The 24,583-nt window shown below is 37.8% G+C and overlaps 2 protein-coding genes across 3 annotated transcripts in view; one reads left to right on the forward strand and one right to left on the reverse strand.

Moving 5' to 3' along the window:
- The window catches only part of SPAG17 (sperm associated antigen 17), a 222,916-nt gene extending 208,884 nt beyond the window's left edge, over positions 1-14,032 (forward strand). Inside the window, 4 exon segments of the mRNA XM_012533757.3 lie at positions 6,095-6,279; positions 8,254-8,314; positions 10,910-11,054; positions 13,751-14,032. Coding sequence (XP_012389211.1) covers positions 6,095-6,279; positions 8,254-8,314; positions 10,910-11,054; positions 13,751-13,887 — 528 coding nt within the window. The 3' untranslated portion in view covers positions 13,888-14,032.
- A 711-nt stretch (positions 14,033-14,743) lies between these two features.
- The window catches only part of WDR3 (WD repeat domain 3), a 40,498-nt gene continuing 30,658 nt past the window's right edge, over positions 14,744-24,583 (reverse strand). For both annotated transcript variants that reach the window (XM_033436600.2, XM_004263251.4), the window contains exons 22-27: positions 23,067-23,159; positions 22,533-22,580; positions 21,824-21,867; positions 20,062-20,190; positions 18,562-18,655; positions 14,744-18,273 (exon numbers count right to left, since the gene is read on the reverse strand). In XM_033436600.2, the coding sequence (XP_033292491.1) occupies positions 18,118-18,273; positions 18,562-18,655; positions 20,062-20,190; positions 21,824-21,867; positions 22,533-22,580; positions 23,067-23,159 (564 nt within the window). In that variant the 3' untranslated portion in view covers positions 14,744-18,117. The remainder of the gene's footprint in view (positions 18,274-18,561; positions 18,656-20,061; positions 20,191-21,823; positions 21,868-22,532; positions 22,581-23,066; positions 23,160-24,583) is intronic.

A 24,583-nucleotide genomic window follows, 5' to 3' on the forward strand; every position in this document is an offset into this window, starting at 1 on the left:
ACTTCCTTACAGTGCTGTGGTAAGGATTACATAGACCATAAATGTTCATTTCCTCTCCCAACCAAGCAGTTATTTTTTTCTGGTGACGGAGTCTTTTCTTTTTTCTTTCTTTTTTTTTTTTTTTTTTTGCGGTACGCGGGCCTCTCATTGTTGTGGCCTCTCCCGTTGCGGAGCACAGGCTCCGGACGCGCAGGCTCAGCGGCCATGGCTCACGGGCCCAGCTGCTCCGCGGCATGTGGGATCATCCCAGACGAGGGCACGAATCCGTGACCCCTGCATCGGCAGGCAGACTCTCAACCACCGCGCCACCAGGGAAGCCCCCTAAATGAATTTTTTAAGGCTTCTACTGATTCTCACCATTTCTCTTTGGGAACTCTCCAGATTTTGCTCCTTATATTCTTTTTTTTTTTTTTTTTTTTTTTGCGGTACGCAGGCCTCTCACTGTTGTGGCCTCCCCCGTTGCGGAGCACAGGCTCCAGACGCACAGGCTCAGCGACCATTGCCCACTGGCCCAGCCGCTCCGCGGCATGTGGGATCCTCCCGGACCGGGGCACGAACCCGTGTCCCCTGCATCGGCAGGCGGACTCTCAACCACTGTGCCACCAGGGAAGCCCCTCACTGTGGTTTTGATTGGCATTTACCTGCTGATTAGTTACTGCTGAGCATCTTTTCATGTGTCTGTTGGCCATCTGTATGTCTTCTTTGAAAAAAATCTATTGAGGTCCTCTGGCCAGTTTTTAATTGGGTCGTTTGGCTTTTTGATGTTGCGTTGTTTGAGTTTTTTGTATGTTTTTATGCTAAGCATCTGTTCATGTTGTCTGTTGGCCATCTTTATGTCTTTGATAAAAATCTTACTCAGGTCCTCTGACCATTTTTTAATTGGGTTGTTTGGTTTTTTGATGTTAAGCTGTTTGAGTTTTTTGTATATTTTGGTTATTAACCCCTTATCAGATATATTGTTTGCAAATATCTTTTCCCATTCAGTAGTCTGCCTTTTCATTTTGTTGATAGTTTCCTTCATGGTGCAACAAGTTTTTTAGCTTGATGTAGTCTCATTTGTTTATTTTTGCTTTTGTTTCCCTTGTGTGAGGAAACAGATCCAGAAAAGTTACTAAGATTGATGGCAAAGAGCATACTGCTTATGTTTTATTCTAGTTTTATGGTTTCAGGTCTTACATTTAAGTATTGAATACATTTTGAGTATTTTTGTATATGGTGTGAGAAAGTAGTCCAGTTTGATGATTTTGCATGGAGCTGTCCTGTTTTCCCAACACCATTTATTGAAAAGGCTATCTTTTCCCCATTGTAATTCTTGCCTCCTTTGTCATAGATTGACTAACCATAAAAGCATGAGTTTATTTCTGAGCTCTCTATTCTGTTCCATTGATCTATGTGTCTCTTTTTATGCCAGTACCATACTGTTTTGATTACCATAGCTCTGTAGTGTAGTTTGAAATTAGAGCGCATGATACCTCCAGCTCTGTTCTTTCTCAAAATTGCTTTTGTGTTTCCATACAAATTTTAAAATTAAATCATCTAGTTATATTTGATCTGGTTCTGTGAAAATTGCCTTTGGTATTTTGATTGGGATTGCATCAAATCTGTAGATTGCCTTGGATAGTATGGTCATTTTAACAATATTCTTTCAATCCATGAATACAGTATATCTTTCCATTTATTTGTGTCATCTTCAATTTCTTTCATCAGTGTCTTATAGTTTTCAGAGTACAAGTCTTTTACCTCTTTGTTTACATTTATTCCTAGGTATTTTATTCTTTTTGATGCAATTGTAAATGGGATTGTTTACTTAATTTCTCTTTCTGATAGTTCATTATTAGTGTATAAAAATGCAACAGATGCAGATATCTGTATATTAATTTTATAACATTCAACTTCACTGAATTAAGTTATCAGTCCTAATAGTGTGTGATTTTTTTTCTAGATTCTACCAGTAACATTTTATTATACTTGCATTATCACATATCTATCCTTATATCTATCCATTAATCCATCTTGTTTTGGGTGCACTTCAAAGTAAATTGCAGAGATTACTATATTTATCCCTAAATATTCTAACATACATATCACTAAGTAGAGTTCAATATTTGTTTATATTTTTCCTTTGATCTATAATATACATACAATAAAATGCACAAATTTTAAGCATGTATTTGCTGAGTTTTGATAAATGCATATACTCATGTAACTCAAATTCTTATTAAGATATGGATCATTACCAAGTTCTAATAGTTTTTTGGTAACATCTTTAGGATTCTTTATATATAGTATCATGTCGTCTGCAAATAGTGACAGTTTAACTGCTTCTATTTCAATTTGGAGTCCTTTTATTTTGTTTTCTTGTCTGATTGCTGTGGCTAAAACTTCCAGTACTATGTTGAATCAAAGTGGCAAGAGTGGACATCCTTTTCTTGTTCCTGATCTTAGAGGAAATGCTTTCAGCTTTTTATCATTGAGTATGATGTTAACTGTGGGCTTGTTATATATGGCCTTTATTATGTTGAGGCATGCTCCCTCTATACTCACTCTGTTAAGACTTTTTATCATAAATGTAGATGTTGAATTTTGCCAAAAGCTTTTTTGCATCTTTTGAGATGATCATAAAATTTGATATACCACTTGATCATGATGTTTGAGTGTTTTAATGTATTTCTGAATATAGTTTCCCAATACTTTATTGAAGATGTTTGTATCTATGTTTATCAATGATATTGATATATAATTTTCTTTTTATGGTATCTTTGTCTTGTTTTGGCATCAGATTTATGACAGCCTCGTAGAATGAGTTCAGAAGCATTCCTTCCTCTTCAATTTTTTAAAATAGTTTGAGAATGGTAGGTGCTACCTCTTCTTTAAATGTGTGGTAGAATTCACCTGTGAAGCCATCTGGTCCTGGACTTTTGTTGGAATTTTTTAAATTACTGATTAAGTTTCATTACTGGTAATCAATCTGTTCATATTTTTTATTTCTTCTTAATTCAGTTTTAGGAGATTATGTTTTTAGAAATTTATCCATTTCTTCTAGGTTGTACATTTTATTGGCATATAATTGTTTGTAGTAATCTCTCATGGTCCTTTTTATTTCTGTGGTGTTGATTGTAACTTCTCTTTCATTTCTGATTTTATTTATTTGGGCGCTCTCTCTCTTTTCTTGATGAGTCTGGCTAAAGGCTTGTTTTGTTTATCTTTTCAAAGAACTAGCTCTTAGTTTCATTGGTCTTTGTATTGGTTTTTTGGTCTATATTTCACTTATTTCCATTCTCATCTTTATTATTTCTTTCCTTCTCCTAACTTTGGGTTTTGTTTATTCTTCTCTTTCTAGTTCCTTTAGATGTAAGGTTAGGTTGTTTATTTGAGATTTTTCTTATTTCCTGAGTTAAGTTTGTATCGCTATAAACTTCCCTCTTAGAATGGCTTTTGCTGTGTCCCATAGGTTTGGATAATTGTGTGGTTGTTATCTGTCTTTAGGTATTTTTTCCTGTTTGATTTCTGCAGTGATCCATTGGTTGTTTAGTAACATGTTGTTTAGCCTCTACATGTTTGTGTTTTCTGCAGTTTTTTCCTGGTAGTTGATTGCTAATCTCATAGTGTTGTGGTTGGAAAAGATGCTTGATATGATTTCAGTCTTCTCCAGTTCATTAAGACTTGTTTTGTGGCCTATAATATGATCTATCCTGGAGAATGTTCCATGTACACTTGAAAAGAATGTGTATTCTACTGTTCAGGGATAAAATGTTCTGTATGTATCTATTAAGTCCATCCACTATAACTTGTCATATAGGCCAGTATTTCCTTATCGATTTTCTGTCTGGATGATCTGTCCATTGATGTAAGTGGTATTAAAGTTGCCTACTATTATTATATATTATTATGTAACTGTGAATTTCTCCCTTTATGTCTGTTAATATTTGTTTATATATTTAGGTGCTCCTATGTTGTGTTCATATGTATTTACAATTGTTATATCTTCTTGTTGGATTGATCCCTTCATCATTATATAATGTCCTTCTGTGTCTCTTGTTACAGTCTTTGTTTTAATATCTACTTTTTCTGATATAAGTATTGCTACCTGGGCTTTCTTTTTGTTTTCAGTTACATGGAATGCCTTTTCCCATCCCTTCACTTTCAGTCTGTGTGTGTCTTTAGATATGAAGTGAGTCTCTTGTAAGCATCATATATATGGGTCTTGATTTTTATCCATTAAGCCACTCTCTGTCTTTTGATTGGAGCATTTAGACCATTTACACTAAAGTAATTATTGATAGGTATGTACTTACAGACCTTTTGTTAATTGTTTTCATGTTGTTTTTGTAGTTCTTTTTTGTTCCTTCTTCTTTTAGACTCTTCCCTTGTGATTTGATTACTATCTTTAGTGTTATGTTTGGATTCCTTTCTCTTTTTTGTGTGTGTATCCATTACAGGTTTTTGGTTTGTGGCTATCGTGAGGTTCATATATAACAACATATAATCATATATATGATTATTTTAAGTTGATAATGTCCTAAGTTTGAATAAATTCTAACAATTCTTCATCTTCCCCCCACACACATTTAATGTTTTTGATGTCATATTTTACATCTTTTTGTTTTGAATATCCCTTAACTACTCATTGTGAGTACATATAATCTTATGCATTTGTCTGTTGACCTTCTGTCCTGCTGGCTTTATAAGTGGTTGATCTACTACCTTTACTGTATGTTTGCCTTTACTAGTGAAATTTTTCCTTGCATAATTTTTGTATGTCTAGTTGTGGCCTTTTCTTTTCTGCTTAGAGAAGTCCCTTTAGCATTTCTTGTAAAGCCAGTTTAGTGGCGTTGAACTCTTAGCTTTTGCTTGTCTGTAAAACTGTTTATCTCTCTTTCAAACATGAATGGTAACCTTAACAGGTAGAATATTCTTGGTTGTATGTTTTTCCCTTTCATCACTTTGAATATATCGTGCCACTCCCTTCTAGTCTGCACAATTTCTGCTGAAAAGTCAGCTGATGGTCTTATGGTATTCCCTTGTACATAACTAGTTGCTATTCTCTTGCTTCTTTAAGATTCTCTCTTTATCTTTAATTTTTCCATTTTAATTGCCATTTTAATTTCATTTAATGTGTCATGGTGTGGACCTTTTTGAGTTAATCCTGTTTGGGACTCTCTGTGATTCCTGGACCTGAATGTCTGTTTTCTTTCCCAGGTTAGGGAATTTTTCAGCTATTATTTCTTCAAGTAAGTTCTCTGCCCCTTTCTCTCTCCATCTGGGTCCCCTATTTGCAAATGTTAGTATGCTTGATATTGTCCCAGAGGTCTCTTAAACTGTCTTCATTTTTTTTAATTGTTTTTTCTTTTTTCTGTTCAGCTTAGGTGATTTTTTACTACTGTCTCATCCATTCCTCTGATCCATTGCTGATCAATTCCTCTGTATCACCTAATCTGCTGTTGATTCCTTCTAGTGCAGTTTTTATTTCAGTTATTGTATTCTTCAGCTCTGTTTGGTTTTTCATTTTTCTAACTTTTTGTTGAAACTTTCACCATATTCATTCATTTTTCTCCTGAGTTTAGTGAGCATCTTTATGATAATTATCTTGACTCTTTACTGGCCGGATTGCTTACCTCCACTTTGTTTAGTTCTTTTTCTGAGGTTATGTGTTGTTCCTTTGTTTGGAACATATTCTTCTGTCTCCTCATTTTTCCCAATTCTCTGTGTTTATTTCTAATGTTGGTTACATTGCCCAATCTTGGAGAAGTAGCCTCGTGTAGAAGATGTCCCATGGGCCCAGCAGCATGCTCCCCTCTGGTCACCAGAGCTGTGTAGTCAAGGGATGCCCTTATGTGGGCTGCAGGTGCCTTTCTGTTGTGGTAGGGCCTACTACTGTGGGCATGCTGGGGGCAAAGCTGGCTTTGACTTGGTTGGCTGCAAGGCCTTGCCTTGTGCAATGGCTGTAGGCTGGCTGGAGGGCAGGGTAAGCTTCTTGCATGCTTTGCTGCATGGTCTAGTCAGGGGATATGTGGGGTCAGAGTCTTTTTATTATCTTGAGAATGCAAAATAGAACCATTTTATTATGCTTTATTGCTTTTTTTCTCAATGCAAGGTGCAAGATTCTGTTGCAGGAAGAGTGAAAACATCCTCTATTGCATCTGCTGCCATTAATAATGTAAATTCATCCCCCTTTGGATTCCATCTTCTCCCGCCCTCAGTGACATTTGGAGTGCTCGAAGAAGGACACACCTATGCAACCACTGTAAAGCTCAAGAATGTTGGAGTGGACTTCTGCAGGTGAGGCCAAGGCTCCAAGTGTATGCTCAGATCACCTTCCCCTACTCTGTGACTTTTCTTTGGTTGCCTACATCAGTGAATGTTTATTGAACTGAATTGTAATTACACCCAAACTCTTGAATCTTAATATCATTCATTCAATCATTTACTCACTAATTCATCCATTCATTCATTATTCAACAAATTAGTACTTACCAAGCCTCAACTATAGAGTAGGTATTTCTTTGCCTTTCCATTAATTTTTATCCATACTTTGGTTAGAAGCACCTCAAGACCTGATCTGTATTAGCAAAAAATGAAAGGGAAGTTGTACAAGTGTTCCAATAACTAATACACAAAACAATAGCTAATGCACAAAACTTGAAAGTCTATTTCTCAAATCTACCACCAACTATAATACCAGCTAACATTGGTTGGCACTTTGTGATCTAAACATGATTTTAATTACATTAATTCTGCATAATTGAGGCAAAAAGGAAAAAAAGTTAACCCTTAATCATCAGGGTCATTTTGACTCTGATGATGTGACTTGGAATTATAAACAAGTACCTTAACTCACAGCCTGTACTCCGAATAGAAAATATACTGTATCTGGCATTAAGTGACAAGAAAGTCACCTTAGCCCTTCATTTTCAGATCAAAACCAATAGAATTTTAGAGTGTGTAGAACCTTAGAGACTATTATATAAAGGAACAAACTGAGTAACTTGTTTTAAGGTCTTGTAGGCTGCAGCAAGGGTAGATCTCAGATCTCCTGAGTACCAGCTCATTGGAGCACCTTGCTTTATCAACACCGCTGTGGTCACTGCTTCTTGTGGGAGATCAGTCCTTCCCACTGGGTCAATATACCATGTATCTATGCCAAGACAACTCCCAATCACAAAATCTCCTCTATACTATTTTGAATTAAGCTTCAGGATTATGTCGAGTTTTTTCCCCCATAAAAATGGGATACATGTTTATTTCAAGTGCAGAGTTATTCTCAGGGTCAGTAGCAAGTTTGAGAATGTTTGTGATTCTAAATTCAGGATTGGAAGTCAGATGGAGCAAAGCTACAGGAGCATCTGATTGAAAAGATCACCGGCCCATTTTAATTGAGGTGAATTCTCAACTTCAGGAATCACATTTACTTCCTCACAAACAACCTGATGAGGGACCCAAGCCGCCAGATCAGACATTATTGTTTAGGTTGTTGCCACAAAGTGGGTAGGGAGAAATGGAGAGTCAACCTCAAACGAATTAAAACCACCCATGCAGACCCTGTGTGTCCAGTACAGAATTTTAGTTTTATAGATTTCAGTCCTCAGCTTGTTCAACTCAGCCACCACAGGGCAGACAGCAAAGTGGCTGGTAGAGGGAGTGGAGTAGATGGAGGTAGGCTTCCCTTGGCATTTTAATTTACTCCAGGTCTTTAACCTTCGGGCAGAACCCACAAACCACAGGAAGAGGAAGAGATCAATAGGCACCACGTGTGAGCACCGGGCTTTTCAAGTTCACCAACATTTTCTGAGCCTTTTCTGTTTCTCTTCTCCCCAAACTTGCAAACCCCATACCATGGCAGAGAAAGACTGGCTTCCATGCTCTGCTGCTTTCCAAAGGAGCCTTTATTCTTCAGCTTAATGACCTGGCAGTCAGTATGTGTGTTCACGCTGGCAGCTACACTGCAGTGCACGCGCCAGCCAAACCTTCGCCACCTTCTGCCCAGACCCGAGCTGCTCGTCAGCATCCGAAAACAAAGGGTTGAAACTCAGGTTGGAGTCAGTTTGACGCCGATGAAAACTGTTGGAAAGGCAGTTGTGAAACAGGCCCCAGATTCTTTTTCCAACTGGATATTGGGTTGTTTTTCTACTAGTCTGGACCCCTTGCTCCTGTGTAGGGAATATTAACACCTTTCTGGTTTTATTACTTCCCAGTTCATTCGTGCTCATGTTTTTCATTATGGCATCAATTTATTCCCATCTTTTTTCCTGGTAGGTTTAGGGTGAAGCAGCCCCCACCCAGCACAGGACTGAAAGTGACTTACAAACCTGGGCCTGTAAGTCCTATGTGCTATCTGTTGTGTGTGTCCACGTGTGTGCGTTACAGATATGTATATGTTTCCAGTCAAGTGATTTTTAAGTCGTTCTACCTGTTTCAGTTTAAACCATGTTTAAGTCTACTTTTTCTAGTATCATAAACAAAAGATTCCTGGTATTGGTTCAACATCTGGCTTGATGTCACTTACTTCATGTAACAACCATGAGCAGATCTGTGTGTAAATAGAGTTAAACTTCCAGCTATGGAACCATTTCTGAAGTTCACTTCACTTGTCCCAATACTGCAGTTCTATACTGTTGTCTGAAAATACCTTTTAAAACATTAAATACGATTTAACATGCACTTGGTAAACTGATTACCTAAAGATATCCTGTGACAAATCCTTCTGCAAAGTGAAAAATCACTTGAAAAACAAATATTTCATTGTTTACATTTTATGTAAATCTGGTTTGTTCTCTTGGTATTTGTCAGAGAATATTAGTTAATAACATATTAAGAAATAGTAGTATATTTAAAGTCACCATCTGTCTCATTTCTCCAAAAATCTCTGAAAATACAAATTTTAATATGTCAATCTGTTCTGATTTTATTTGATACATTCCCCCAAATAAGGTGTTTAGTATAAAATGTGTATACTGCCACTTACTTCACATTAGAATTTCAGAAGTGTAGTATGTTATAAACAAAAGGTTGTCTCAAAAGATAACAAAAATCACACTTTCAATCTTAACTTTTATTTCTTGGTCAGTATATCATCTTGCTGCTTTAACACGCCTTTCATTTCAGTCAACAAGCTCTGAGTTCCTCCCATATGCCAGTGATAGTGCCGGGTACAGGGGATGTTAAAGATGAGTGAGACACATAAGGAGCTTACAGAGCAGGACACATGGTGGGCACTCGAGAGATGTGTGATTGAGTGACAGATGATGTGAGGAAGCCACAGTTGTTATACGTTGACACAGAAGCATTGGTTGGCTATAGTGCAAAGAAAGTTGGCTTCTTGTCCTGGCTATGCTACCAAGCAGCTCAGTGATGTTTTTGGTTAATTAATCCTCTGCACCTTGCTTTCCTCGTCTATAAAAGAAGGAGCTTAGACTGATCACTTCTTAGCCCTCTTCCAGCTCCAGTATCTTATGATCTATATAAAATTGTAGTACGCAGGCTGCAATTTCCAAACAGAAATACATTTTGGGATTAGATCCACTAATTCATGAGTACCTCTCCAAGACAATGCATCATTGTACTGTGTCAAAGTTTCAGAATCTTCACAACATAACGCAAAAACAGTTAAAGCAAGCTTTTCTCCCACTGTTCTGGGAAGTTAGCAAATCTTTTTCATTTAAAGTAGGGATTAGCCAAAAGCCAAACAAACGACTGCTAGACGAACGTTTGTATGTACTAAAAACCCAGCTTGTATTCTTTGAAGCTCACTCTATACTGTTTGTTATTATTTTTTTTTCTTTTTGATAGTAGGTTTTGGCTCTGGCAAAGAATGTAACCTCTAGACTTCTCCATATCTAAATCTCACCACTGTTCATCTTGGTTCGTTGCCAACAGTGAATGAATGTACTCCAAGCCTGGGTAAACCTGTGTGATAACAGTTCTCCAGCTGCCCTTGTGCAGAATGTCATCATTCCCCGGCCCTGCTCTGGTTGTTGGGCTTGGAGGGCTAAGGGCTTGGGTCTCAAAACAGGGCTGTTGGATACTCTCCAGTGTGCAGATAGATGCTCACAAGCACACTGCTGAAAAAACTGAAACATTTTTCAATTCTATTATTTATAAAACTCTATTGAAGAAAAAAATTCCATTCGTACCTAACTGCTTTCCATGTGGTAGTTTCTTCTGATTTATTTTTTCCAGATAACTGTTCTCAAGTCTGCTTTTTAACCCACCTCCTAGAGAGGCAGCTTAGAAACATAAACAGCTCTTTCTTTCCTGGCTAGTGTTCTTTTCAAGGAGCAAGGCAAGAAGCCTATTCCTTGCTGTGTTTCTTCTTCTTTATGTATCAGGTTTCTTTTTTGTTGGTACAGACCTCGTCCATGTAGCTTTCGGATCTAAGCAGTTTGGTATTTAAACTAATTCTGTCTCCCTCTACTGGCTTTGCCACATTGCAGGTCCTACATTAGGAATACTCTAAACCAAGGGGCAGGGCAGGGGAATTGTGGGATTCACCCAGTCTCTTAGATTAAATTTAAGATGAAACATATTTTTCTTAGATTAAATTTATCTTTATCTACAAGGATGACAATAAATAGAAACTTGCTACTGATATTCAAGAAATAGCACAGTTACAGACATCATGAAAGTTTGCCCTCCAGCATCCTGGCATTTAGTTTCCTTATGCTTTTTCCTAAATAGCACTTGATGTTCTCCTTCAGCAATTTTTCCTGGGTCCCGCTTACTCAATGGAATTCAACCTAACTAATCCATGAAGTAATTCTTCTAAATGCTAGAACAGCAATCATTCATTTGTGCCAAATTTATAGATGAGGAAACAAGATTAGAGAGTTTGAGTAACTTGCCCAAAGTCATGTTAAAAATCAAGATTTGAACTGATACATGTCTGATTCTAAAGCTACATTGTGTCTTATAGGTGGCTGCTGGTTTGCAGGCAGAACTGAAAGTGGAGTTATTTGCCATGGCTTTTGGAGAGGATGGTGCCAAGGGATCAGCACACATCTTTCACAATATAGAGATTATGACTGAGCATGATGTCCTGTTCTTACCTGTGGAAGCAAATATCCTTTAAAGTTCAATTTGAGTAGTCATATATAGTGCAAAAATTACATTTGAGCAAGGAGAATACAAAATTCAAAATGCTATTTTCTAATCCCCTCACATCTGCACTCTGTAGCTTCATTTATTCTATTTTTAAAATCAGAGTTAAATTTCTTAGGACAAAGACTTGTATCTTCTTTCATCTTTGAAAGCATCTAGCAAAGTGCCTAACATAGTACCTGTGACTGTAAGTTGGATAAATCTCAATATTATTGGCCGTCTATGGGGTATCAGACAATCAGAATTTTTTAAAAAAGCAAGTCTTTGTCATTAAAAGAACACAACAACTTGTAATCTTGATGGGGGATAGGAGATGCCTTATTGTAGAAGTTGAATGGACATACACTGAATTACAATACATTCCTTCATACTGGTGTCTCTTGCAGATAGAATATACAGATATCGAGAACCTATTATATGCAAGGTACTGTATGAAATATTTTATCAAATATAAAAATGAAAATTGGACTCTATCCTAAAAGACTTACATAGTCTGGTAGCAGAAATAAAGTTTTCACACTTGATTCCTATATTTTACTCCAACAGCATGAATCATATGCTACTTTGCGTTACAGTTATATCTATTTGATATTTGAGCTGGGTCTTACAGAATGCAAAAACTTTTGATGAAAGGAGACTTAAACTAGGAAGAATGAACAAAAGGGTAGCAATAGGAAATCTCCAGGTGTTCAGAAGGGGAAGCAGGGAGTTCAATTTGTTGAGAGATTAGAGTATTAGTAATATAGTGGGAAAGTTGGTTGGAATCAAGTTATGGGAGATTTTGAATCCTTGGCTTGACTTTATCATATAAGCAACAGTGAATCATTGAAATTCTGATCCAATGGGTGATATAATCAGCATATCTTTATAAAAATGAATCCAGTGTTATTGTACAGGATATGCTGAAGGAGAAGAGTTACTGGATATGCAAAGAACCATTGGAAGGCTACATCAACAGGCCACGTGTAAGGACAAGAACTATAGTGTGGCAACTATAGTTGGGAAAGAGGGACGTGGATGAAAGACATTTGGCAGGGGGTACTGTAAAATCTAAGGAGGGACCCACTGAGAAAAGGAAGTAAGAGGACATAAGAGTTCACCTGCAAGGTTTGGGGCTCAGGTAATGAAACATGGAGACTCAGGAGTGGATCTCAATTGAACAGTCAGGGCTGGAGATATAATAATTTTAAGTGTCAGCTACAGAGGTGATGATAGAAGGTATGCGGAAGGAGAAGAAATGTGGAGTCTGTTTAGGGAGCAGGAGAAAAAAGAGGCACCAGTGGAGACAGAACAACCAATTAGCAAAACATGAAATATCTCAAAGAATTTCAAGGGAACTATGGACACAGTTGACAGATGCTCTGGAGATATCAAGGAGACTGCGGATTTAAATAGGACCACTAGATTTGGTTGGGACAAAAACCAAACTGCAGAACGTGAAGAATGGCTGGGTGTTAAGAAAGCAGAAATATTGAGTATGGATACATTTTCAATTTAGTATTAAAGGAAACAGCAAGAGTATATGGTACCTGAGAGAGTACCTCAGGGAGGCAACAGGGAAAAGGAGAGATTTTCAGTTTAGTGTGTTTGTGGGCTGGAAAGAGTGGATCAGAAGAGAAACATTAGAAATATGAATGAGAGGACTGAACCAGCAGTATCCAAAAGAGGGCAAGAGAATAATCAAGAACAGAGCTGAAGTGTTAGTCTTGGCAAGGGAGAGAACAAAGATGGCTAAGGATCCAGACATTCTGAGGTGAAAGAAATTTAGGGGAACTTGTGTCAGATGACCTTGATTTCAATAGAAATGGAGTTGGATTCATTTGTTCATTCTTTCAAAGATCATAAGTTTTTCTAATGTGCTAGGCATTGGGGATACAGCAATGAACAAGAGACACACATTTCTGCCTTTATGTAAGCTTACATTCCAGTGGGAGGACAGACAATAGACAAAATAAGTGAAACATGGACTACAATGGTGATAAGTACAAGGGAGAAAATGTAAAGTAGGAAAGGAAGTATAGGGAGTGTTAAGGATTGCAGTTTACAGCAGGATGGTCACGAAAGACCTCACTGGGAACAATTTTCCCCACTCTGGGAATTAAATCAAGTCCTCTTACATCCTCTTCACACAAGTTATTAGATGCTGATCCAGACTAACTGAATCCCTGTGGCTGATCACAGCAATTAAATAATTTTGCATTTATGTTAATGAAGTTTCTTTCTATTTCCTTGCTTATAGAGACCATCTGTCAGGCACAGAGAGATGGGGAAAAGAGTTTTATTAAATCCTTACTCTACTTCCAGTGACAATAATGATAGTTCATAGTCCATTTCCCAAGGCCTGTCCCCCTGCCCCTCCCCACCAAAAAACCATGAAATCTGGATGCTGATGTGGTCTGGGACCTGGTTATGGTGACTGATGGCACCTACAGAAAGGCCAGTCACCCTTAGCAGAAAACATACTCTAGGGTGAACAGAAGAAATTACAGGAGATCAATAGCCATCCTTCATCCCCTAAACCTGGCGTGCAGAATTTGCATTAGACAGAAAATACCTAAAATTGAGCTAAATGTGCTAGAGATTCTACAATGTTATCTGAGTTTGCATGTACAAATCATTTGTTCATGAAAGTAATAGTCCTTAATGGGTATTTTACCAGTTTTAACAAGCAGCAATTATGATAAGAGACCAAAAGATTTTCCCCAGGGAAAAGAAAATCCTATGGTCCAGAAGATTTCTACAGCTGCTTCCCCTGCACTTGGAGTCTTCATGTCCCGTAAAGTTTCTCATTAGGTGTCAGGTAAGTAACAAATTTGTAATTTGATTGTCATCCATTCAAACTTGAAGCCTTAGACCTTGCATTTGTTCCCATCTTCATACAGCCAGCAACCAATGAGCCACTTAGTCTGGTGGAATGAAAATATTTGTTTTTAATAATTATAACTACCCCTTCATAGTCATAAACTATCTAATCCTCATACTATCTACAAGATAGATATTTTTCCCACTTTATAAATAAGGAAACTGAGGCTCAGAGAATCCTGAAGAAGTAAAAATCTAACCTACTTCAATGTGATTCTAAAGTTCATTCTTTCAAGTGCTATTTTTGATGTTGATCGGACTCTCCAAAAAGCAAGGGTACAAACACAAACAGCAGGATGCCCTTTTGGACTTGAGAATTTACAGTTAGGCTAGTGGTTCTTAAATTTTTTGGACTCAAGACTCCTCATGTATTCTTAAAAATTATTGAGGACCCCAAAAACCTTTTGTTTATGTGGGTCATATTATCAATATTTACCAAGTTAGAATTAAAACTTGGAAAAACTTATAATTTATTTAAAAAATAAACCCAGTATATTACCATAAATAAATTGTTAATGAAAAATAACTTTTCCAAACAAAAATTAGTAAGAGTATTACATTTTTGCAAATCTTTTCGATGTCTGGCTTAATAGGACATAGCTGGATTCTCACATCTGCTCTGTATTCAATCTGTCACCATATCACACACCACATAGTCTCTGGAAAACTCCACTGTACGCTCATGAGAGAAAAAGGCAAATAGCATCTTGCATTAGTTTCCTAGGGCTGCTGTAATAAATCTGTATTTGTGTCTCGAGGCTGCCATAACAAAGTACCGCAGACCAGGTGGCTTAAAACGATATTTATTCTCTGACAGTTTGGGGGGCCAGACATTTGAAATCAAGGTGGCAGCACGGTTGGTTCCTTCTGGAGGCTCTGAGGGAGAATTTGTTCTATGCCTCTTTCCTAACTTCTGGTGGTTGCCAGCAGTCCTTGGTGTTCCTTAGCTTATAACTCACTCTGATTTCCGCCTCTGTCCCCAATGGCATCCTTCCCTGTGTATTTCTATATGTCTCTCCTTATAAGAACAATAGTCATTGGTTTTAGGGGCTACTCTAATCTTGAATGACCTCATCTTAACTTGATTGCATCTGTAAAGACCCTATTTACAAATAAGATCACATTCATAAGTCCTGGTAGACATGAGTTTTGTGGGGATAAACTCAGTACAGTCCACCCTCTGGTTCCCCAAAATTTATACCCATCTCACATGCAAAATGCACTCACTCCATCCCAGTATTTCCCAAAGTCTTCACCTATCATGGTGTCCTCTCCATCTATGGACTTGTGAAACTAGAAACAAGTTGTCAGCTTGCAACATAGCATAAGACATTCCCATTCTAAAAGGAGAGAATGGAAAGAATAAAGGAGTCACTGATTTAAGTGTTTGCAGTGCAGCGGGGCAGATTTCCTAAGGTTTCAAAGCCTGAGCATAATTATCTGTGTCTTGATCTGCCCTCTGGGCCAGAGGCTTCACCAGCACCCCCCTCTAGACCCACAGATGCCTTGTGGGCCCCACCCTCTCAGTTGTTAGCCTGGGACAGTCTTATCCTCTGGGCACCCCATTTCCTGCTTATAGAAGCCCAGAGGTCTGGCAGCCTTCCTTCATTTCTTGTCTCTGTCCGCCAGGCCAAGCAGGCAGTGTTTCTGCTGATAGAACATTCTCAAAAACCATCAGTCTTCATGGATATCAAGGAGATCCACGCCATTAGACGTGAGGGTTCTCCACAGGTCCTTCCTGGATAGTCTCACCTCTGTTCCTAGCTTCTGCTGAGATGGTTGATTATACTCATGGTCACAAATCTAATTTCTCCACTGGGTGTTCCAGCTGCACCCTTGATGAACGCTCCAGAGCATGCCTTAGCATTTCCTGCAATATGGACTGGCTGTGAATTTTCCAAATCATGTTCAGGTTCCTTTTTGCTGACCATTTCCTTCCTCAGTTTACCCCTTTCCTCTTGTTTACTATAAGCAGCAAGAAACCAGGACACATCTTCCATGTTTTGCTTGGAAACGTCAGCTGGAAATCCAATTTCATTGTTTATAAGTTCTACTTTTTACCCAAAAGCAGAACACAATTCAGCCAAGTTTTCTGCCACTTCGTAACAAGGATCACTTTTCCTCCACTGTCCAATAACATATTCTTCATTTCCATCTGAGGTCTTAGCAAAATCACCTTTAATGTTCATATTTATACCAACATTCTATTCATGATGTAGGAATTCTCTAAGATGCTTAAAGTGTTCTTTACTTTCCCCATCACTTCCTTCTGAACCCTCACCAAAAGTGCTTTTACTGTCCATTATTTCTACCAACAAGAGTCTCTTCAAGGTAATCTAGACTTTCTTCTATCATGTAGCTCAAAATTCTTCCTGGTTTCACCCATTACTTGATTCCAAAGCCACTTCCATATTTTTAGGTATTTGCTATAGCAGTACCTCACTTCCTGGTACCAAAATTTGTTATCAGTTTCCTGAGGCTGCCATGACAAATGACCACACTGGGTGGCTTAAAACAATGGCTATTTATTCTCTTGCAGTTTAGGAGGTCTGAAACCAAGGTATTAGAGTTTGTTCCTTCTGGAAGCACTGAGGGAATTTGTTCCATGCCTCTCTCCTAGTTTCTGGTGGTAGACAGGATCCTTGGTGTTCCTAGGGTTGTAGCTGCTGTCACTCCAATCCCAATCTCTGCCTCTGCTGTCATGTGGCCTCCCTCCCTGTGTGTCCTCACATGGCATTCTTTTTTTTTTTAATTTTAATTTTACTGGAGTATAGATGTACAATGTTGTGCTAGTTTCAGGTGTACAGAAAAGTGATTAAGTTATACATATACATATATTATTCTATTTTAGATTCTTTTCTCATATAGGTCATCACACAACATTGAATAGAGTTCCCTGTGCTATACAGCAGGTCCTTGTTGGCCATCTACCTTATATATAGTAGTGTATGTTTATCCCAAGCTCCTGATTTATCCCTCCCCGCCACATTTCCCCTTTGGAAACCATAAGTTTGTTTTGATATCTGTAAGTCTGTTTCTGTTTTGTAAATAAGTTCATTTGTATCATTTTTTAATTAATTCCACATATGAGTGATATCGTATGATATTTGTCTTTCTCTGTCTGACTTACTTCATTTAGGATGATAATCTCTCGGTTCATCCATGTTGCTGCAAATGGCATTATTTCATTATTTTTTACGGCTGAGTAATATTCCATTGTATATATGTACCACATCTTCTTTATCCATTCATCTGTCAATGGACATTTACGTTGCTTCCATGTCTTGGCTATTCTAAATAGTGCTGCAGTGAACACTGGGGTGCATGTATCTTTTTGAATTATGGTTTTCTCCAGATATATGCCTGGGAGTGGGACTACTGGATCATATGGTAGTTCTATTTTTAGTTTTTTAAGGAACCTCCATACTGTTCTCCATAGTGGCGGTACCAACAGTGTAGGAGGGTTCCCTTTTCTCCACACCCTCTCCATCATTTATTGTGTGTAAACTTTTTGATGATGGACATTCTGACCGATGTGAGGTAGTAACTCATTGTAGTTTTGATTTGCATTGCTCTGATAATTAGTGATGTTGAGCATCTTTTCATGTGCCTTGTTTTTTTTTTTAACGTAGAGCTGTTTGTATAGTTTAGAGATTAACCCCTTGTTGGTTGCTTTCTTTGCAGATATTTTCTCCCATTCTGGGGGCTGTCTCTTCATTTTGTTTATGGTTTCCTTTGTTGTGCAAAAGCTTTAAGTTTAATTAGGTCCCATTTGTTTATTTTTGTTTTTATTTTCCTTACTCTATGAGGTGGATCCAAAAAGATATTGCTGAGGTTTACGTCAAAGGGTGTTCTTTATTTTCCCCGAAGAGTTTTATAGTGTCTGGCCTTACATTTAGGTCTTTGATCCATTTTGAGTTTATTTTGGGGTATGGTGTTTGTTAGAGAATGTTCTAATTTCATTCTTTTACATGTAGCTGTCCATCACATGGCATTCTTATAAAAGCAAATCATTGGATTTAATCTTATCTAGAATGACCAATCTTAACTAATTATATTTGTAAAGACCCAAATTCCAAATAAGGTCACATTCATAGGTTCTGCTGCTTAGTTTGGAAGTCCTTTTCAAGACAAAGTTGAAAAAGGCACCACATTTCAGTTCTAAGTCAATGTTAAAATCAGCTTCTCCCTCTTTTTCTTTTTCCTCTTCTTTTCTTCCAAGTGGCTGGTAGCATCAGCAAAAAACATAACTTCACTTTTTGCCTCACATTCCCTCTTGAGAAAATCAAGACCTGCCATGTTGAAGCCGATAACATCCTGAGAAAGAATACAAGAGAGATTAAATAAACTTCCTCTCAATTCAGTCAATATCGCAGCATATGTGAGTCAGGGGAACCAAAGCTTCATGTGTTGTTACTCATCCTTCCCTAAGGGTTTTCCTTGTTTGTTTTTTTGTCTACTAGCTCTAACAAAAACCTCATCTTAAATATACATGCATGTCAGGTCAATATCACCAAAGATAGGGCACAGCACACTATGCTACTTGTAAGTAACATACACACTAGAATTTTCCCCTCCTTGTTCTGTCTCTACAAAGATACTTACCCGGACTTGGCTGACTTTTGAAATAGTTGTTTCCTTTAATTTTTCAATCACTGGCACAAGCATTTGGTTGCTAGTGATCTGGCCAAAGTGAATCCTAACAAAAATAAAACCAGGCATGTCACAAAGAAGGATAGTGGTTCTAGCTCTACCTGTCCCTTCTAGAACTAGCAAACAGACAAAATGTCCAAAAAAAAAATCATTTTGCCAATCATGGGAATACAGAAATGCTTCTATGAAAAAAAACTAAAGAAGTTTCTTCCTACTATTCAATTCTATCCAATAACAATTTTTAAAATACTATCCTAACATTCAACTCATTTGCAAAGCTGACTCTTTGCAATCTACCCAGTGGCCACAGATTTTGACAACGGCATTCTATGTAAAGACCAGAGGAAAATGAGCCTTCTAAGAATTGCTAACTCAAAGATTTATTAATATTTCAGCCAAAAAAAGAGATGATCAAACTCTGACCTAGAGTACCAAGATGCCCTTGATGATTCATGCTCCTTTAACCTCCACATTCACCCTCACCCTCAGTTGTGACCTGCCATATCTACCTGCGAGGTAGCACCCATCTACCACCCCAATATGCTAGAAATATTCACTGTGTTTCTCTTAGAATCAGTAACCCCGATTCAATAGCACATATGCCATAGCAATTAAAAAATAAACTGTAAATATGACAACAGAATAATATAAACATATCATTGTTCTTCATTTGCTACTATCCTGAAAGAAATAAAGGAATGAAGGGTTAATGATCATGAAAAAAGGCCAATTCACCAAATACACCTGTTTTCTTTTTAACTATTTGGTATTGGCTGAGCAGTTTCTGATTTCCTAATAGCATTTTAAGGAATGTTCAAATTTGCCTCTATTCCTGTCCTCTGATATAACAGCTTGAGACTGGGGGACACAGTGGAAGATAAGAATATATTACGCCTTTGTAAATATATTTTCCCTCTGTTACATATTAATAAGAATTCTTCCTATTTAAGAATATAATCTAATGAACGTTTTCTTTATGTTTCTTAGTTCCCTCCAAATACGCCCCTATCCTTCCATTTGTACTTGTAGAGACCTGGGAAATAAACTGACTACTCCTTAAAATGCTATTATGAAAATAAAACCATTTGGTTTAAACTCAATAGTCAAAAAGAAACACTGAGGCAGACTGGCCATTCAGAGATGGGCTTTCAGCAAACTGACTAGAACCAGAACTGCTACCTTAGACTGTAACCTGGAGACCTCCGCCTGCCTGAGCATCCTTAGCAACATAGTACCTCATGCTACTTAAGAGTTGGGTCATCACTAACTGCATTTTACGAGCAAGACTGACTCCAAAGGATAAGAATTATGTCAGGCAGCACTGAAATTCCCAACAGTCTCTGAAACGGAAACATCACATTTCTTAATCCCAAAGCATGGACAGCTTCAGGTGAGGCACTACTGGAGCAGTTATGCGGATAAGACATGATATTCTTTTGGAAAGGACGTTACCTGAGGAGAAAGAAGAGGCACCTACATAGAAGTTCAATATCAGAGCCCTGCTGGATGAATTCATTAAAGAGCTTAAGAATGTCTGGGACGTAAGAGAAAGGCAGCACAAGCAGAGATTCTTCCAGCTCACTGAAGAGGAAAAAATAAACATTAAAAATGCCACGTTTCTTAACATGGTCAATTTAAAAATCTTTTCCTCTCCTATTTTTTTCTTCTACTTTTATACTTGAGTAGATCTTACCCATCCAGAGTTAAACATACATCTGTATTATGAATGGTTCTCTCTTTTCAACGTTTTGGTTTTTTATATTTAGTATTTTAACCTACTTGATGCATTCTGGTCCATGGCAGGGTAGGAGAATCTAACTGTTTTTCTTTCAGATAACCAACTTCTTTAAAGCCTTTTGTTGTATATCCCATCTTTATATGATGCTTCTTTTACCATTTATTGAGTCCCTCTATATCATAGAGTGTTCTAGGGCTTTAGAGTCTGTTTTCATAACTGATTCTGACAACAATCCGTACAGGTGCATTTTTACAGCTTTTTAATCTAGGAGAACAGCTCCCTCTTGTTCTTTTTCTGGTTTGTTTTACTTTTCTTGAGCTAGTTCTATTATCATTTCATCAATTCCAACTAGAACTCTCAAGAGAATTTCAATTGGGATCACAAACCTATAGACTAGTTTAAGAAAAACCAAATCTTTAAAACACAGAATCTTCCCATCTAGGAATGCATCGTACCTCCATTACTCTAAATTTTCTTTTACATTTCTCTAGCAAAGTTTCATTATCTTAGATAGGTCCTGTTTGTTTCTTGTATGGGATATACTCAGATATTGTGATTTGTTATTAAAAAAATGATAACTCTCAGTAGATCTAACTCAAATATTATTTCAAAAATGAATGACAAAAGATATAAAAAAATTCTTAAAAAACCGGTAAGAGAAACAACTATAAAGCACAAGAAAGGGAAAGTAAAAATTCACAGGAAAAAATAAAAATGGCCAAGAGATATAATAAAATTTTAACTTTGTTAATTAAAAAGGAAAATAATGCAGTACCACCTTTTGCCTCTCAACCAGCAAAGAATTTTTTAAAAGCTGGTAAAAGTCATTACAAGCACTCTGACAGTAATTAAGCAACATAAACCTTTAAAAAGCTCATGTCCATTGATTAGTTAATAGACTGCTAGGACCCTTAAGAAAAATAATCAATGATGATGACAAAGATTTATATATAAAGGTGTTTACTAAGGCAGTATTGGTAAAGCCAAACACATATGCACCACCCAATAGTAACTATATATACAATGGAATATTTTGAACTAATTCAATGATGTGTTTTTGAAGAATATTACTAAAGTGAGCAAGTGCTCAGGAAATATTTTGTGAAAAAGGACAGGATATAAAAATGTATACATATGATTCCAACTGTGTATGTATACAGAAAATAAGCCAAAGGAAATATACAACAAAAAATGTTAGCAGTTGGTACCTGTGACTGAATTATAGATGATTTCATTACCTATGATATAAAGTAGCACTGCCCTTCATTTGTGCTTTTTAAAAGTATTCAATATCTCCCTTCATATTTTAGGAGGAAACTTCTAGTTCTAATTCAAAAAGAACATTATAATGAATTATTTTCCATCAAAATTTTGACATAGTTAAACCTCTAAAGAAGATAACCATCAATTATAATGTCTGTTTATCTCATGTTCGGTAAATGGTATTAGCTGTAATAACTGTGCACTGGCACTCACCTTGACTTGATTCCTTTAAAAATCTCCAACACATAAGCTGAAGGCTATAAAGGAAGTGTGACAGCATTAGTGATACTCTTGATTTCTTAACTGAAGCTCTCTAATTTCTATCTCCTAAAAACCAGGGATATCTCTCCTTCTTATGAGAAACTGTTCTAAAAAGGGCACTACGTGCACGGGCTTAGACTGAGTCAGATCTGGGTTCACAATCCAGCTCTGCCACTTATCAGCTATGTTCCCTTCGATCTGTAAGTCAGAACAGTCTCCTATCTATAAAATGAAGACACACTGACTCACATTACTATTGTGATGAATGAAACATGCAAGTATTGAGTAATTAAAGATCACTAAGAGCATACGTTGTCCCAGTATTCTCCCTCTCTCCTCTTTTATCTGACTTATATCAACTTTTCCTCCAAAAACTTCAGTTTCAATGAATAGAATCTTCAGAGGGCTGTGGATACTAAACATAAATAAGCACTAAAAAAACAATGCCAGTCCAGTCCAACCAGAAAGGATGACTTGAAGTTACACTAAAATGGTCCTTTTGAAATACAAAATGTCTTAGAGGATTCCAGCATTCAAGAGATTTTTAATGACAAAGTATTTCCCAATATGTCTATTCTAAAATCATAATGCCTCTTCACTTCCTCTCTTGTGCCTGAAAGTAACCTTAGAATAACCAAGGGGAAACCATTAGTCTACTCACAGAGATACTGCCATAAGCCATCAGGATGGGGTTGATGGGAAGAGGAACCTATGAAGAAATTATTAAATCAAGTCATTAAAAAACAAGCCTTTGATAGTGCTTATCACATCACAGGCAGGGTCATAACAATATTTTACACTTTTGAAAAGAGAGACCCTAAAAACTGACCCTGAAGAATTATTAAATTATTTAATAATAGCTTTTAGTTTCAATACTGCTTATTTATGAATGAGTCTGGGCAATACATTTCATCTAGAAATCCGAAATGTTTACCCTGCCTCCCAAACAAAAGGAGGAATCTGAGTTTTTAACTCAATACAATAATCACCATGATCTCAAATTAACTATCCTTGGCTTTTTATTAAGACAAAGCTTCTCAATTCCTTCTTTCTAATGTTTGAATTAGAAAAGATTCTACTACATTTATCTCATTTCCTGATCTGAGTTAATAAATCCCCAAATGATGTTTTTTTCCTCAGGAATTGTCTCCATTTATAAATGTTTCTCAGACCGTAACTTAATGGACTGTCTTACCTCTTTCCCTGCAGCTTTACAAATGGCTTTGTGTTCTCTCATTTTTGCAGTTTCTTCTCTGTATAGCTCAATAGCCTCCATGATCCTCTCAGCCTACACGGATGATGGCAAAGGACAGAAGTCATCACAACAAACTCACCATCCCACAACACTGCAAATGGAAGGCCTGACGAAAAGTTACCAAATGAAATTGCTTGAATCAGTTTAATAAAGATGTGCCAATAGTGTGCCAAACAGCAAAGATGTCCTCGGGGTTTTTTTTGTTTTTTTTTAAATTTTACTTATTTTTGGCTGCATTAGGTCTTCGCTGCTGCACACAGGCTTTCTCTAGTTGTGCTGAGCGGGGACTACTCTTCGTTGTGGTACGCGGGCTTCTCATTGCGGTGCCTTCTCTTGTTGCGGAGCACAGGCTCTAGGTATGTGGGCTCAGTAGTCGCAGCACGTGGGCTTAGTTGCAGCATGCAGGCCCTAGAGCATGCAGGCTTCAGTAGTTGCAGCACGTGGGTTCAGTAGTTGTGGTTCGTGGGCTCTAGAGTGCAGGCTCAGTAGTCGTGGTGCATGGGCTTAGTTGCTCCATAGCATGTGGGATCTTCCCAGACCAGGGATTGAACCCGTGTCCCCTACTATGACAAGTGGATTCTTAACCACTGCGCCAGAGGGAAGTCCCTGATTTTTCTTTTTTAATTTACAAGGAGACTGGGTCATGGATTCAGGTGAGACTACAAGTGGACACACTGAGTAGGGCAACTCCCAGGAACACCTGAGAGGTGCCACTTTCAGGAGATCAAACTTTCCTTTCTAGAAACCAGGCACTGATCCAACAGATTCAGCACTACTTCTGTCCTTGGTTACAAGGGAGGAAAACAGAGGTTATGATCTTCATCTGTAAATTTCATCAACTTTTTGCCACAAAAGGCCTATCTGGTTGGGATCCTATTTAAAAATGAGATACAGGGGCTTCCCTGGTGGCACAGTGGTTGAGAATCTGCCTGCTAATGCAAGGGACACGGGTTCGAGCCCTGGTCTGGGAGGATCCCACATGCCGCGGAGCAGCTAGGCCCGTGAGCCACAACTACTGAGCCTGCGCGTCTGGAACCTGTGCTCCGCAATGGGAGAGGCCGCGATAGAGGCCCGCGCACCGCGATGAAGGGTGGCCCCCGCTTGCCGCAACTGGAGAAGGCCCTCGCACGGAAGCGAAGACCCAAAAGAGCCCAAAATAAATAAATAAATTTTAAAAAATAAAAATGAGATACAGGAGAGCGATCAAGATGGCAGAGTAGAAGGATGTGAAGCTCACCTCCTCCCACAACTACATCAAAAACATATCTACATGTCGAACAGTTCTCACAGAATGTCTACTGAATGCTGGCAGGAGACCTCAGACCCCTGAAAGGGCAAAGAAAATCTCCATGTAACCAGGTAGGACAAAAGTAAAAAAAAAAAGAAAGGAAGGAAGGAAGTAATCGGGTCGGGACCTGCGCCCCAGGCAGGGAGCTGTGAAACAAGAAAGGTTCCTG

This window comes from Orcinus orca, chromosome 1, assembly GCF_937001465.1.
Source record: "Orcinus orca chromosome 1, mOrcOrc1.1, whole genome shotgun sequence".
Taxonomy (NCBI): domain Eukaryota; kingdom Metazoa; phylum Chordata; class Mammalia; order Artiodactyla; family Delphinidae; genus Orcinus; species Orcinus orca.